This window comes from Electrophorus electricus, chromosome 5 (assembly GCF_041902795.1).
Source record: "Electrophorus electricus isolate QZ-2024a chromosome 5, ASM4190279v1, whole genome shotgun sequence".
In the NCBI taxonomy this organism is placed as follows: domain Eukaryota; kingdom Metazoa; phylum Chordata; class Actinopteri; order Gymnotiformes; family Gymnotidae; genus Electrophorus; species Electrophorus electricus.
Window position 1 is genome coordinate 1,105,001 of NC_137501.1, and position 15,000 is coordinate 1,120,000.

At 44.5% G+C, this 15,000-nt stretch overlaps 1 protein-coding gene across 3 annotated transcripts in view; it reads left to right on the plus strand.

The window, feature by feature from the left end:
* The window catches only part of kremen1 (kringle containing transmembrane protein 1), a 49,760-nt gene extending 34,833 nt beyond the window's left edge, over positions 1-14,927 (plus strand). For all 3 annotated transcript variants that reach the window (XM_027027749.3, XM_081714897.1, XM_081714896.1), the window contains 7 exons: positions 6,349-6,473; positions 7,565-7,718; positions 8,038-8,147; positions 8,438-8,660; positions 10,196-10,381; positions 10,954-11,038; positions 11,991-14,927. In XM_027027749.3, the coding sequence (XP_026883550.2) occupies positions 6,349-6,473; positions 7,565-7,718; positions 8,038-8,147; positions 8,438-8,660; positions 10,196-10,381; positions 10,954-11,038; positions 11,991-12,147 (1,040 nt within the window). In that variant the 3' untranslated portion in view covers positions 12,148-14,927. The remainder of the gene's footprint in view (positions 1-6,348; positions 6,474-7,564; positions 7,719-8,037; positions 8,148-8,437; positions 8,661-10,195; positions 10,382-10,953; positions 11,039-11,990) is intronic.
* The last annotated feature ends 73 nt before the right edge of the window (positions 14,928-15,000 follow it).

Below are 15,000 nucleotides of genomic sequence, written 5' to 3' on the forward strand. Positions count from 1 at the left end.
TAAGAATTTTACCATACTGTAATAATAATTAACATGAATGAACCAGTGAGTGTGGAATGTAAAGTGGTTGAAAAAGTGGTTCATTCAGTTTTCAGTAGTTTTGTTTAAAATTTCAAATGTTACAAGTTGCAAACATGACAAAATCTCATACAACTGCAGTGAGAATGGTGTCTTTGGATGAGAGTGATAACCGGAGCAGTCTCAAGAAGATTGACAAAAACAAGACAGAAAACCAGAGAGAAAACGCTAGCGTACATACAGAACCTTCCAGAACAAACGTGAGAGTTGGCCTGCTTGCGTAGGCTATGGAATACTTGTTGGATTGTGTTTAGTAATATGTGTGTTACAGCTTGCTGGTCTGTTCTTTGAATGAATTCTGTGAGTCTATGAAAGTTTTGACTGTTTGATTACAAATTCCTATTTTCGCAGAAAAACAAATGAAAAAACAACAAACATGAGTAGTTTTGGCAAGAGTGGAAACCGCAGCCATTCTTTTGCTCAGCCTTTTTCTGTCCTCCCTCACCTGCGTCTTAACATTGTGGAGCATCACACCTGATGGAACGCAACTTTTTGATGAGATCCCAAAATGGCCATTTTCATGTTGATGCTCCAAATGTAAACCAAAAATGCTTCACATTCTTTCCCAAAACCACTTCCCTGGAGTCTTACCATTTTTCCGGGGTGACAGTTCTCATTCTGATTCTGAGAGGATCTCTGGAGCTTGACCCAGGGGCTGGACACCTGCGTGGCTGGACACCTGCGTGGCTGGACACCTGCGTGGATGGACACCTGGGGGGCTGGACACCAGCTGCATTTCAAGATCTAGTCCAAAGGCTTCAGGCAAAGTGGATGAAAAAGTCTTTTATTCATCCACAGTAAAGAGTACAGATCATTCTGGTTTTGGTTAGAGTCTTCATATGCAAAAGCACGACAACTTAACATGGAACTCGTTTCGCTGGATCAAGACGAAATATCGCGGACCAGGCCGCTCACACGTTTCTTTTTAAGACTCTCTGAGCTTTTGGATTGGGCTCAAGGTTTGGTTTCCTGGATGGAGCTCTGGTACACTCATGTTTGAAGTAAACTGCAGTGTTAAAGCATTCTTTTCCCCATTGGCAGTACTGTGGCGCTTCCAGCCTATGGTGCAGCCTGTGGCCCGGAGAGCACAGCTGTGCAGTGCTTTGCTCCCCAAACACAGGGACGAGAAAGAGACACCCATGAATCTCCCAGTATTACACCCGTGACATCACAGGCATTGACAAGCCCCACCGAAGATGGGTGATTATTAACTGTGTGTCTTGAGAAGTTTCCCAAAGACCATATCTGGTTCCACTTAAAATTTCTTCCTCATTGCTGTCTTGTTGAGTTTGTCCTTTTGACTGGTTACAAAAATCTAGGTTGAGGGATCCAGTTGCAAGAGGTTTTATTTGTTAAATCAAACAGATCAGAGGGGTCAGGCAGGTATTTGTAGTCAGGCAACATCAGGTTGGCAATAATTCACGACGTGAGTGTGAGGGAGGGGAGCCTAAGTAGGGGATCAGTGATGAGGGAAACAATGATCAGGTGTGTGCGGGAAGAGGTAGGTGTGGCAATACTGGCTTCCACCTGGAAATCTACCTGTACGCATGGAATTAATACAGGAAGTTGTGACCTGAATTAAAGTTGTGTGCTCTTCTGATTGGATGCGGTTCCTTGTTGTGTGCTCTTCTGATTGGACACGGTTCCTTGAATAAGCTCTCGTCTGGAAGGGCTTTGGAGACTTTTGGGAAATGGGTTGCAATAAACTGTTGTTTATTTGTGACAAAATGTTTTTTGTATTTATTTCCCAGAATACTGTAAAATAAATATTTAAGTGCAGTTTTTGTGGTTCCATATGGAATTTCTTGGGGTTGAACCGTTATGAACAGTTATGATCTGAATATGAACACCACTATTAATCCATGGCAACTGAGATTAGACACCTGATGGATTCAAGTGTGTAAGAATCGTGATCTCCATAAACTTTAACTGTACCATGTTGGGGTCAGGTCAAGAAGAACAATAGGGAAACTACAGAACATTCTGGAAGCCTCTTCTCAGCCTGCTGTACCCCTTGGGTCTTGCGCTCTGGCAGGTGGACTGGTGGGCTGTACTTTCCCAGAGTTCTGTGCTACCCCAGGTGAAGGAGGACCTCTGTTCTATTTTAAGGTCTTGCTAGTGATGTCTGCCTTGTTAGCAGGGGCGAGGGATTTATTTTGGGTTTGTGTAGAACTTGTTGTGGCGAGCTTGAGTTGTGTTTGCTTTCGTAAAGGCTTATGTGTTGATTCTGTTCCTGAATGATTTTTAAGTTGGGACATGACTTCTGTGTTTTGTGTTAAGCTCCAACTCCACTGTCCAACCACGTCATATTTTGTCATAAACTTGATGCTACATTTAGTGAGTTTTTTGTGGTTTCTTTCTTTGATCCTCTAAAAGTTCTCAGAGATTTGTGGTTACTGCTTACCAATATGTTGTACATTCGTGATTACAGGTGGGCTTAAATGTTTGGTTCCAGGTAAGTCTAAAAGTACTTTTTGTTGTTGCTGCTGGCCAAGCAAAATTAGCCATTTAGAAATCATAGGCGCTGAAAGGTGGGTCACAAATAACTTCAAAGCCATTTTGAAGTTGCCTTTTGTCAGTGTACTAATAACAGGTCTGTTTTTGACAGCAAAACTAATGTACATGAAAGTCATGTTCCTGCCTGTGCTCCAGGTGACGTAAGCAGTGCTTTTCTTTAGAGCTTTAACGTGGCGTTTCCCTAAATAATGGTTAAACAGGGATTCTCAGTCCTTTATCAGATGTTTCTAATGGCTGTTTGCTACCACTCCTCTTCCTCACTCTTCCTCACTCTGGAGGTGCCCTTGAGGGTTTCTGTGGTGACTTGCTTAGCAGAGTAAAAGGAAGAAAAATGCTTTTCGATCCGTAATTAGAGCCAACTGTGTCCAGATAGTTCCGGATAGGCCTGGTTTGTTTAGGCTTCATGCATGTAGCTTTCTGAAACTGCTGATCTGAGATAAACTTTGCTTTGCTCTGGCAGAAATGTAAGTGTTTAGGAAAAGAATCTGATGCCATTGTAGAGAATTACTGCCTTCCATAGAAGATCTGTGACTAAAAACTAGAGAGCATGTGAAAAGCTGGTGTGTGTGTGTGTGTGTGTGTGTGTGTGTGCACGCACGTGTGTGTGCGCGCGAGTGTGTGTGAGTGTGTGTGTGTGTGTGTGTGTGCGTGTGTGTGTATATGTGGTCATTGTATATTGCCTTATGAAACTGCTGATCTGAGATACACTTTGATTAGCTCTGACAGTCATACCAAGCTTCTGCCAACCCCTCTATGTAGGAGACATCTCTATTTGCACTTGAAAGCTACACACAGCCATCTGTGAGACAGCTTTTGTGTGTATGGTTGGGTGTGTATTCTGTTCTGTGTTTACAAACATCCTTGTGTAATGTATAGAGACTAAGGTTCCACATTCCGTTAACTTAATTGTGATGTCATTGTAATTGTGATGTCACAGTTTGCTGCATTATTGACACTTTCTTTAGAGTAATATGGATCATAACACTAGCCGCCTTTGTGTTGATTCAGATAAGAACGTGCAACACCTCATGTTACCTTAGAAAAACAAAAGATTTCTCAGAGCCTTTAAAGTAATTTCTTTTTGCTGTTCTCTCCATCTGCATGCTGGTTCTGCAGATGTACTTCAGTCCAGTGTGATGTTTTGCTTTCGCCCTCTTTTGTCCATGTTTAGTGAGCTGATAATTCTTTGGAGTGGCAACGATAAAATGAATTCAAACAGGACCAACTGTGTGAGGCCCTTAGACGAGGCCCTGGGTCCTGGGGCAGGAAACCCTGCACGTGATGAGAGGATAGGGGTTGGGAAATTGAAGATGTGGGGAGCAATCTTTGTGTCAGATGGAGAAACACTGCAGCCTTTAATCTCACGGCAGGCCTGTAGTGAGGAGCACATGGCTTTCAAGTCCCGCCGGAGAGGACGCCAGGAGACATGTGTCTCACTCACTTGATCTGTCTCTTATTCTCTCACTCTCTCTCTCTCTCCTATCTTTCTCTTTCCATTCCCATCTGCCTAATTTTCTCTCTGTTTTGCTCTCTCTTTCTTTCTCTCCCTCTCTCTTTATCTTTCTCTTTTGCAGTGTACAAAGGCAAAGCGCTCTCTATCTCCCTCCCCATCACTCTCTCTTCCCCCCCCCCACGCCCTCCAGCAGCCTGGTTCAGTGGTCAAAGTTGAAAGATGGGTTTGTGGTTAAAAAACCCTCTAAAAGGCAGCGCTGTAATTACTGTGCTGGGTTTCTCCCTCCGTGTCTGATCTGACCTGACTCCAGCATTCCCGCCTGCCACCGGTGGACGGATGGCTCCGACACTGATCCCTTCCTCCAGATCCTGCGGTGTTTTGGCGGCTGGAGATCTGTAGAAGGTGGAGTTTGCTGGATGTAGAGGAGAGGCTGGATTAGCAGAGGTGTTTGTGTTTGGAGAAGAGCAGAGACTAATGATGATTCATTCACGCTGCAGGATAACTGATGAGACAGAGATGGAACTCTGGTCATATGTCAATTCAGAGCAACCCAGAAAAAAAGCCTTTATAACTGATAAACATTTAATAACATGTTGAATGACATTTCTGTGAGTGTTAATGTAATCAGAAAGGAAAAAGCACAAGCAAGCTGTATCACTATTGGTGAAAATGGCGTGCGTGTGTGTGTGTGTGTGTGTGTGTGTGTTTGTGTGTGAGGTCTGACTAATCCACAGTGTTCATTCATATGAAAGCAAAACAGAGTGTTCATGCAGTGAACCAAAGAGAGAGAGAGAGAGTGTGTGTGTGTGTGTGTGTGTGTGTGTGTGTGTGTGTGTGTGTGTGTGTGTGTGAGAGCCCGAGCAAGCATGTGCTGACATGACTGTAGTGCCTAGGGATGGAATATTCTAGACTATTCTAGATAGTGACACAGTGGGATGTAGTCCGGGTCAGGCTGTGTGTGTTGGAGGCGGGGGTGTATTGTGAAGGTCCTGCTGGCATGTCCTAGTCTCCAAAGACTCAGTGTGTTCATGGCTAACCAGACCCCCCACCACCAGAGTTCCTTTCTCTATTGCGCCATTGGTCGGACGAGACTCATCCAAGCTGAATAGATTTTTCAGATTCCGTTGCCTCCACCCCGCACACACACACTCAAAACCATTAAGACCTCTTTCTTTGTCTGCTCTCAATTAAGAGAATCTCAGCAGTAAACAGCACCACTCACATGCTCAGTGTGTGTGTGAATGTGTGTGTGTGTGTGTGTGTGTGTGTGTGTGTGTGTGTGTGTGTGTGAGTGTGTGTGTGTGTGTGTGTGTGTGTGTGTGTGTGTGTGAGTGTGTGTGTGTGTGTGTGTGTGTGTGTGTGAGTGTGTGTGTGAGTGTGTGTGAGTGTGTGTGTGTGTGTGTGTGTGTGTGTGAGTGTGTGTGTGTGTGTGTGTGTGTGTCATCTTCCTGGCAGTGTTCCTTTAGTCATTGTAAGATGAGTAAGTAAATTATGTGAATTGAATATAATTGTCTTTTTACGGTCACACTTACAAGACCGATTCATTCAGTCATCATATAAAGAACAGAGTCATGTGTTCATGTGAGCACGGTGAATCTTCCACATCGCACAAACCAAGGGAACAGTTGGCCTTAGTCAGCCACTGTTTGATGAAAGAAAATGTGAACTAACTCTCTCTCTGTCTCTCTCCGTGTGTGTGTCTCTCTCTCTCTCTCTCTCTCTCTCTCTCTCTCTGTGTGTGTTTCTGTCTCTCTCTGTCTCTATCTCTCTCTGTGTCTCTCACTCTCTCTCTGCATCTCTCTGTCTGTGTCTCTCTTTGTGTCTCTCTGTCTCTCTCTGTGTCTCTATTTCTCTGTCTTTGTGTCTCACTCTCTGTATCTCTTTCTGTGTCTCTTTTTGTCTCTCACTCTGTCTCTCTCTCTCTCTCTCTGTGTCTCTCTGTCTCTCTGTGTGTCTATTTCTCTCATCTCTCTTTGTGTCTCTCACTCTCTCTCTCTCTTTGTGTGTGTGTCTCTCTCTCTCTCTCTCTGTGTGTTTCTGTCTCTCTCTGTCTCTATCTCTCTCTGTGTCTCTCACTCTCTCTCTGCATCTCTCTGTCTGTGTCTCTCTTTGTGTCTCTCTGTCTCTCTCTGTGTCTCTATTTCTCTGTCTGTGTCTCTCACTCTCTCTGTATCTATCTTTCTGTGTCTCTTTTTGTCTCTCTCTCTGTCTCTCTCTCTCTGTGTCTCTCTGTCTCTCTTTGTGTCTCTCACTCTGTCTCTCTCTTTGTGTGTGTCTCTCTCTCTCTCTCTCCGTCTCAGTGCCAGGTATTCTTGGCTGTTTTAAGGACAGTGGTGACCCCCCTCCCCTGGCTAACAGCTACCACACCTCCCAGAAGCTCACTGTGCAGAACTGCATCAGCTTCTGCCGCAACCAGAGGTACAAGGTGAGCAGTGCATCATGGGTATTGTAGTCCTAACATGGTATCATGGCCATTGTAATCTTTACATGGTCATGCCTTGTTATGTATATATATGAGTACTGTGTTACTGTATTAGCACTCTCTCTGCTAAGCCCAAGAACATGAACCATTCATGCAATGGAACAACTTTATCTTGGTAGTAACAGTGCAAAATATACAACAGACTATCACAAAAGACAATCAAACCATCATACGACAATCAGACAATCATACGACTATCAGACAAGATAAAGGACTGAGTACCAGCACGGAATACATTTATATTTACGTTTGCAGAATTTAGCAGACACAATAATCCAGAGCGATTTATAAAAGTGCTTTGTCATTTCCTCATAGATACATCCTAGTATAGTACAGTAGGTCAGAGTCCAATATACCAATGAACTAGAATACTGTAGAATACAGGGATCAGTGCTGATGCCTAGAAGTATAAAATACATATAAACTCTATAACAGACAACAATCAGTGTAATAAACAATAAGTACTAGAGTTAGAGTCAACATAGGAGCAGTCAACATCAGTGTAGTAAACAATAAACAAAACCCTACAATAAGTGCTACTTTCATTTCGTTAATGTTGAAGTAGGGTCAGTGGTCATTTAAATATTCCATGAGTCCCAGCATCGAGTCCCAGCATCGAATCCCAGCACCGAGTCCCGGGACCACCTCAACACATTCCAGCTGCGTAGCTGGAGGAGGGCAGGAAGGTATTGAGGGGCTTTCTGAGACACCCTGCCCTGGGGTGACTCACTGCCCCACTCGTGTTGGGACTTGATTCCTGTGCAGGGAGCAGACAGAGCCATTCCCAGTCTTCTCCCTTTGCCAGCGAAACCCTGCAAACACGGCTAAACTGGATCATTTGTCCTGCACGTCTTTGCTGATGGGGTGGCCCTCTCATAGTCTTGTCCCGGTCATTTTTGTTAAGAAGCATCTTTTTTTGCTTCAGCACACAAAGCGGTAGTTTTGCTTTGGCATGAGAGTGAGGATGTAATTCCTGACATCCAGGAATTAGGATGTAATTCCTGACACCCCCCCCCCTGCCCCCTTTTTTATAGCTTGCAGGAATGGAGGCAGGTTATGCTTGTTTCTGTGGCAACGACCTTGACTACCATCTCCATGGCGACGCCCCTGGTTTGGAATGCAGCCATGGGTGTTTTGGAGACCAGCAGCAGCCATGTGGCGGTGACGGCCATGTCATCGTCTTCGACAGTGAGTCTGAGTACACTGATGTCTGTTGTTCCAACATGGTGTCTTACTGAGCACCTCTAATCCTGAGCTACAGAACGGATAGTTCTAGTGTAGTTTAACACGCATTCTAAGACTCAAGCATGAACATTACTTTGTCTGTACTTGGAACACAAATGTTCTCTCAAAACAAGATCTTAGCAGAATTTAAAAGTGTTGTGTTCTACAACAAAAGACATTTTGTTTGCTCAGTTACTCTGGTCACCTTTCAAACATAAATTAATTATCTGTCCTGTGATTCTTATAGCATGTAAGTGAACTGCATGCATGTCTCCCTCTCTAGCTAAAGTGGGTTCATGTGGTGGAAACTACACTTCTCCATCAGGTGTGATTTACTCTCCTGACTTCCCAGACAAGTACTCCCCCGGGCGTGTCTGTTACTGGACCATCCAGGTACAAACTCCTGTTCCATGATTTTGTCTGGCACCCAAAGTGACTTACAATTATGACTGAGTACAATGCAAGCAATTGAGGGTTAAGGGTCTTGTTCAGGGGCCCAACAGGGGAAACTTGATGGCAGTGGGGCATGAACTGGCAACCTTCTGATTACTACTCTAGTACCTTCACCAATGAGCTACCACTGCCCACTTCAGTTCCTCATCTGTCCCACATGCCGATTGGCATTATGACATCACCAGTTGCTCCACTGTGATGTCACTGGTGATTCCGTCCTGCTCATCCAGGTTCCAGGTGCTTCGGTCCTCCTCTTCACCTTCACCTTCTTCAACATCATGGACCAGGCAGATATGGTGGAGCTCCTGGATGGATACACCAATCAGGTGGTGGCTAGATTCGATGGACGGAACCCCCCACAGGAAGCGGTCAACATTACCGTCGACTTTGTGATTCTCTACTTCTACTCTGACAGGACAAACCAGGCTCAGGGCTTCTCAATGATTTATCATGGTGAGGTTTGCCATATTTCATGGGTTTTTGTTAAGCCTAGTTATCACAGAGTGATCAGAGTGATCAGAATGTCCACAGAGTAGTGTATTACTAGACCAGAAGATTCTGGACATCAGCGTATTTTCGACAGTGGATGTATTTTAATATGCAAAAGCTGAAGTTCTTTCATCTTCGCCTGTGGTTTAACACGTAGAAGGCGGAGCGTGCTGGTGTCATGGCGGTGGTCATGGTTACAAGGCCGTCAGAGAGGAGCTTAGTGGAACGTCCCATCGCCCTTCCCTGTGTCCATGGTGTGCTTCATAAAGACAGAGCTGTCTGCAGCTTTCGTGTCTCCCACCAAGACACACCTGCAGATGGAGGTGAAGGACAGGAGACGTACAATGGAATAGGCAAGGAGAGAAAGAGAGAGAGAGGGAGGGAGGGAGGGAGAGGAAGAGAGAGAGAGAAGGAAGGAGAGAGAGATAGAGAGGGAAAATCGAAGAGTTCACTCAATTTGAAGAATAATTGTGTGGTGGTACATGATGTCCCTGGAACTGTGTTTGGGTGCCAAACATCAGAATGTAAAAGTGGAGACTGAAAATGCAGCACCTGCCTGGAGGACTGCCTGTGAAATATGCACGTCACCCTGCGCCATTTCAAGAAATTCCTTGTGTTTGAATATTGGAAGAATAGCACTTCATAAATATTTGATTTTTGTTTAACATATGCATGAGGCTTGTCAAGCCTCTACAGCTGAGTCAGAGACACCAGCTTTCTGGAAGATGTATTATCAGAAATGAAATTATAAATCAAATTGATCATAATTGACCTTATTATTGATTCATTTTTTGATTCATTGTATCCTTTAATTCACAACTTTAAAAAAAAAACAACTATATCAGCAACAGTTATTTTGTTAAAATTCACTGAATTTCACAATTGCTGTATTGTCCTACATAAATTATTAAGGAAACATTTTATATGAAAATTTGTCTCTTTTGATCTTGTGTATTTCGATACAAACAGTCAAACCCATTCTAGCTTTGCTTGTGTGCTGACATTCAGAACAAACCTTATGTCAGATATGTCACACCTGCACTGTTTCTCTGGTGAACTTGCAAAAACCTGGGCGGCAGGTCATGGGCAGGTCACGGGCAGACGTGCCATGCGGTTTTGCCCTCTGGGTTTAGTTGATGTATTTTGACAGAGGGAAATGATGTCCCTGAGAAACAAGTGGTGTTCACACCCTCCGTCACAGGTTCTCCACCATTCAGGCATTCGGAGCGCACGGCACGTCTATAGTCCATGTATTATTCCAATAATGAGTAAGAGAAATAACATTGGAATATCAATATTTGAATAATATCGGCATATTAAGATTCATGTTATTATTTGAAACCAAGACATAATATATAAGAAATTCTAACTAAAGCTGATTTTTATGGAATCTATATTACCTGTGCTTATGTTTATTTTATTTACCCACTCTGTTATGTTTTTGGTTATATTTTCTATTTCTCCAGTCAGGGCCGTTAAGCTGTTCATCTTCCTCCTAGCTTTCAGAGACCCAAGCAGCAGAGCCATTGAGGAGGAGGAGGAAATCGACGAAGAGAATGCCAGCACAGTGGTGCCCCGATCTGGCAGTACCACGGAGAAATCCCACGGAGGTCCAAACGAGAAGACGTCCGAGATCTTATACGTGATCACGTCCAGTCCCGGAAAACCGGAGCACGACATGCCAGGTATGTCGTTGTGTGTTCCAGGGTCCAGGGAATACGGTGCTGTTTGCATGCTGACTTCAGCTCCCTCTGTTGGGCATTGCTGTCATTCTTTGATTCCTCTGATGTTTGATATAGAACCGAGTCTGAGTCTATAGCCGAGTCTGAGTCTATAGCCGAGTCTGAGTCTATTAGACCCGAGTCACCCCAGTTCCTCCTGTTCCGTTTGGAGTTACAGTTATGTGCTGTCCTTTGGACTTATACCAAACCTAACCCACGATTACCTTAGCCTACTCGTTCTGGGATTGATTAACGTAGCCTACTCAGGGGTTGATTAGCCTACTCATTCTGGGATTGATTAATGTAGCCTACTCAGCGGTTGATTACCTTAGCCTACTCGTTCTGGGATTGATTAACGTAGCCTACTCGGGTTGATTACATTAGCTGATTTCCTTACCTCACCTCACTGCTTAGTTGACCTTATGTCTCGTGTGCACTGGGTTCAGATATGCTGGACAGACATGTCTCTGTACGTTGCAGTGATCTCGAGACTCGAGTGGTAGTTCTATACGTAATGTATCTTCCATGTTTTACAGTGTGGACCATCTACGTCCTGGCCGCCCTGCTAAGCCTAACTGTGATTGCTATGGTTGCTAAGCTACTTCTGCATGTCACTGTAAAGTACGTATATCACATCTTACACATTAACATGGATTCACACTCCAACTTCTCCATCTTTAGTTTTTTTGGCATCCTGACTGGCCATGTCATTATTTACACCAACCTTATATGCGTGTTGTATGACACACAATGGCTTGGATCCTACCGGACTCAATGCACAGTGTGTCAACATGGGTCAGACTCAGACCACAGAACCTGTACTCAATGGGTAATTATACTGGTGGAAAACAGTGATTAAAATATAACATAATATTTTGCATAAAGACAATAATACAGTGCAAAAAAGACCCCCTCCGATAATATGTTGGTGTGGGTTTAGCAAACACAGTTGTGTGTATCTGCTTGTTTCGGTATCCTCGCTGCTCTAAGAGGTTTGTCTGCCATCACTAATAGAAGTGATGCATGGCGGTGTGTAAGCTGGGTAGATGCTGAGACCCTGGTAAACAGCTGCAGGTGTGCAGAGATCGTAGCTTCCTGCTGAAGGATGTTCCTTAATGCTGCATCTGTTAGCTGGAACACATTTACCGTCACTGCTTTACAGAATGTTCCTGGCATGTTTTACATGGCCTCTCTCTCTCTTCCCCCTGCTCTCCCTCTCTCTCTCTCCCTCTCTCTCTCTCTCTCTCTCTCTTCCCCCTGCTCTCTCTCTCTCCCTCTCTCTCTCTCTCTCTTCCCCCTGCTCTCCCTCTCTCTCTCTCTCTCTTCCCCCTGCTCTCTCTCTCTCTCTCTCTCTCTTCCCCCTGCTCTCTCTCTCTCTCTCTCCCTCTCTTTCTCTCTTTCCTTTGCCTTCTCCACCCCTTTTCCATCTCTTCTTTTTTCTTTCCTCTGAATTTATTTTCTTTTTCACCTGTGCCTGCACCTTTTTCTTTCCTTGTGTCTTTCTCACTCCTTCTCTGCTTTCACTCCTCACGTCCGCGTGTCTCCTAACGCTCTTCTTCTCCTGGTGTATCAGATCTCCCACCATGTCGTCCATAAGTGGCACCGAGGCGTGTTCGCAGAGCGCTGTGTCAGAGCCCTGGATCATCTTATACAGACCTTCCACCATATCGCTCTTCAAGAAGAAACTGAAGAACCATCACGGAGATCTCAGCCCACTGGTGGGAAAGTAATGGATCCTCTACCCTCACACTGCTGTGGGCCTGTATGGAACACACACACTCTCACACACACACACATGCACTCAACCCTGCACCCCCCCCCCCCCCCCCCCACACACACACACACACATGCACGCACAATCTCCACACACGCACACACACACACACACACAAACACACACACACACTCTGCTGAGGAACTACAGAGAAGGCACTCACCCAGTTAATGACTGATTGCCAGGGACTGGCACAGGGTCCAGCCAATGAGGTTGAGCACTTGGTGAGGAACTGGACCAAAATGTTTTAAACTGGACCACAAGAGCTGGATCTCATTGGACAATGAAATAACTTTCAGTTCACATCTCATCCAATCATGTCTGATCTAATGAGGGGGCTTCCAAAGTCTGATTGGTGATGGCATGTTAGGAGCGATGGTTCCCACCACTACACTGTAACCATGACGAAGCATCACTCAACTGTCCAGATGATTATCGGGCAATGGGGAGGCCCAGCGATTTCTTCAGGTTCTTTTTGCAATTGCTGACATTTGAAGGCCGATTCCTGATAACAATCTGTGTTAAAGAAAGAGGGTCCTTGTCTGGAACACACTGTAACGTGAATCGGCTCACATAACCACCTTAAAGCCATCGCAGACAATCAGCCTTTCTGGGAGACAGAAACACGATTCTGTTTCAGCCCCTTTTTTGCCTTCCTTATGTAGGTCATCTCTGAGTGAACAGAATGACCCCGTCTCCTGAGGTGAACACACATGACCCTAAGGTGTACTGGCAAACAAAGGTCGTGCAGCTGGACCTGGTGAGACAGATTCTGACGTAGGCGCGATTAGCGGTGAAACACCAAATAATACAGCTACAAACAAAACCCAGGAGTGCTACAGCCTGGATGATGGTCAGAACATTAGGGATCTCCTGGACCTCTCTAAACATTTTTTGGTTTTATTTTATTTGGGTTTGGATTATTGTGATCTTATTGTGTCTGGTGTCTGTAAGTGCCTTAAGGGTTGGAAAATGTTTTTGTTTATTTTTTTTGGGAGGGGGGGCGGCTTCAATGCCACAATTCCTAGATGAGTAGAGTTTAGAAATGAGGTTGGATGAACGTTTTAGTCTTTTTTTCCCCATATTAGCGTTGAGGTTAATCCAGCTGTGCTCTTGAGCGTCCTGAATGCATCACACAGGCCCTGCCATAAGTTTTAGACAGCGAGCAGCTTCTGTCTAGGAACCAACACAAACATCACAGCACTTCCGTTCCATCTCCATGCCACAAATGCGGCAAAATATTCCTCCGAAACAATTTGCTCTTTCTCCCGTGCCTCCTCTTCCAGGGTTCCGGGAGTCCTCGACCATGAAACAGTCATTTCCGTTGTTCTGCTGTGGAGAGCGGTATCTCGTACAGAAGGGTCAGGGTCAGGGTCAGAGTCAGGGTCAGGGTAGGGCAGCCTGTAATGGCACGGGTCACTGCCCCCTCTGGACTGTTCACTGATCTTAGAGCTTCCATCCTGAAGTGGGTGTAGCAACTTGCAGTGGCGTGTTCGTAAACTCAAGATGTGCAAAAGTGTCTACGCCGTCGTCAACATGATGAGCCGCTTTAATGAGTGTTGGTTGTGCATGGACCCACAAAAATAATTGTTGTCAGATGTCAATATTTCAGTGCACTTACTTCAGATTGTCCCAATATAGTACTTAAGTGTGTCCAGATGTGTCTACACGTGATAATTAAGAATGAGTCTCTGAACATGATCCTTTAGAGATCATCATCCCGTATGTATTAACACACATACAAGGAAACGAAAGCAGGGGTGTAAAGTGTGACTGTCATGTCTGCGGTGCATTCTCATTGGCCATCGGGTGTGATCGTCATGTCTATGGTGCATTCTAATTGGCCATTAGGTGTGACTGTGTTGGCTACATTGTGTTCATTTGCCATCAGGTGTGAGATTTTTACTGACACTACGTTTATGAACAATAATGACAACAGTGATGAGGATGAAAACACTAGAGTAATTGTTGTTCACCTCAAACTCGTTTTTGTTTGTGGATTTGTTGTTGTTGTTGCTTGTTTATATTTCTTAATGTTGTGAGGAGACAGAAAGAGGCGGTCTAAGCAGACCATCACAGACTCTTCCGGAGGAGGAGCCTAGGCTACACGCCACATTCCGGTTCCAGGAAGATCTTGCTCTTCCGGTCGAGATCGTCTGGATGACCTCACCCGGGCCTAGTTTCGCCTGGGCCCTCATCTGTGGTCTCTGATAATTACTGCATGAATATGTCACGCTTACATTGCCCAGAGAAACTCATGCATACAAAAACTGTTGCTTCCAGTCAGAGAGAGAGAGGGAGAGAGAGCGAGCGAGGCCAAGCCCATCAAATCACGGAAAAACCAAACCAAAAAGGACAGCTCACATTTAACAAGGCCACGGTTGTCCATGATGAGATGAATAATGTACAACTCCCGTTTTTTTTACTTTGTAGAGCTCAAACAAGCTCAGAATTCTTTAGTTTTCCCCATTTCCCTGTGGATTATCACATGTCCGGATTTTCTTCTGGAAAACCTGAGTGAGAATGCACACGGATTCGGAGCAGGGCACTTTCAGGGACAAAAGTGGGAAAAGATGTTGTTTTCATGGAATTGTAAATAAAATAGTGAGATTTTAATTTATACAGTAAATTATTGTTATTTTGGACTTAAATTGGACATAATCTATCTTTTGTATAAGTGAAGTACATTTCTAGTTTTTATTTAATGTGTTCTGACTGCAAAATAAATATGCATGTTTCTTATACGATGTGACGTCTCTAGTTTGTCCTGCGTGTTGTCACCCATGCAAATGTATTAGTGAACTAGAAG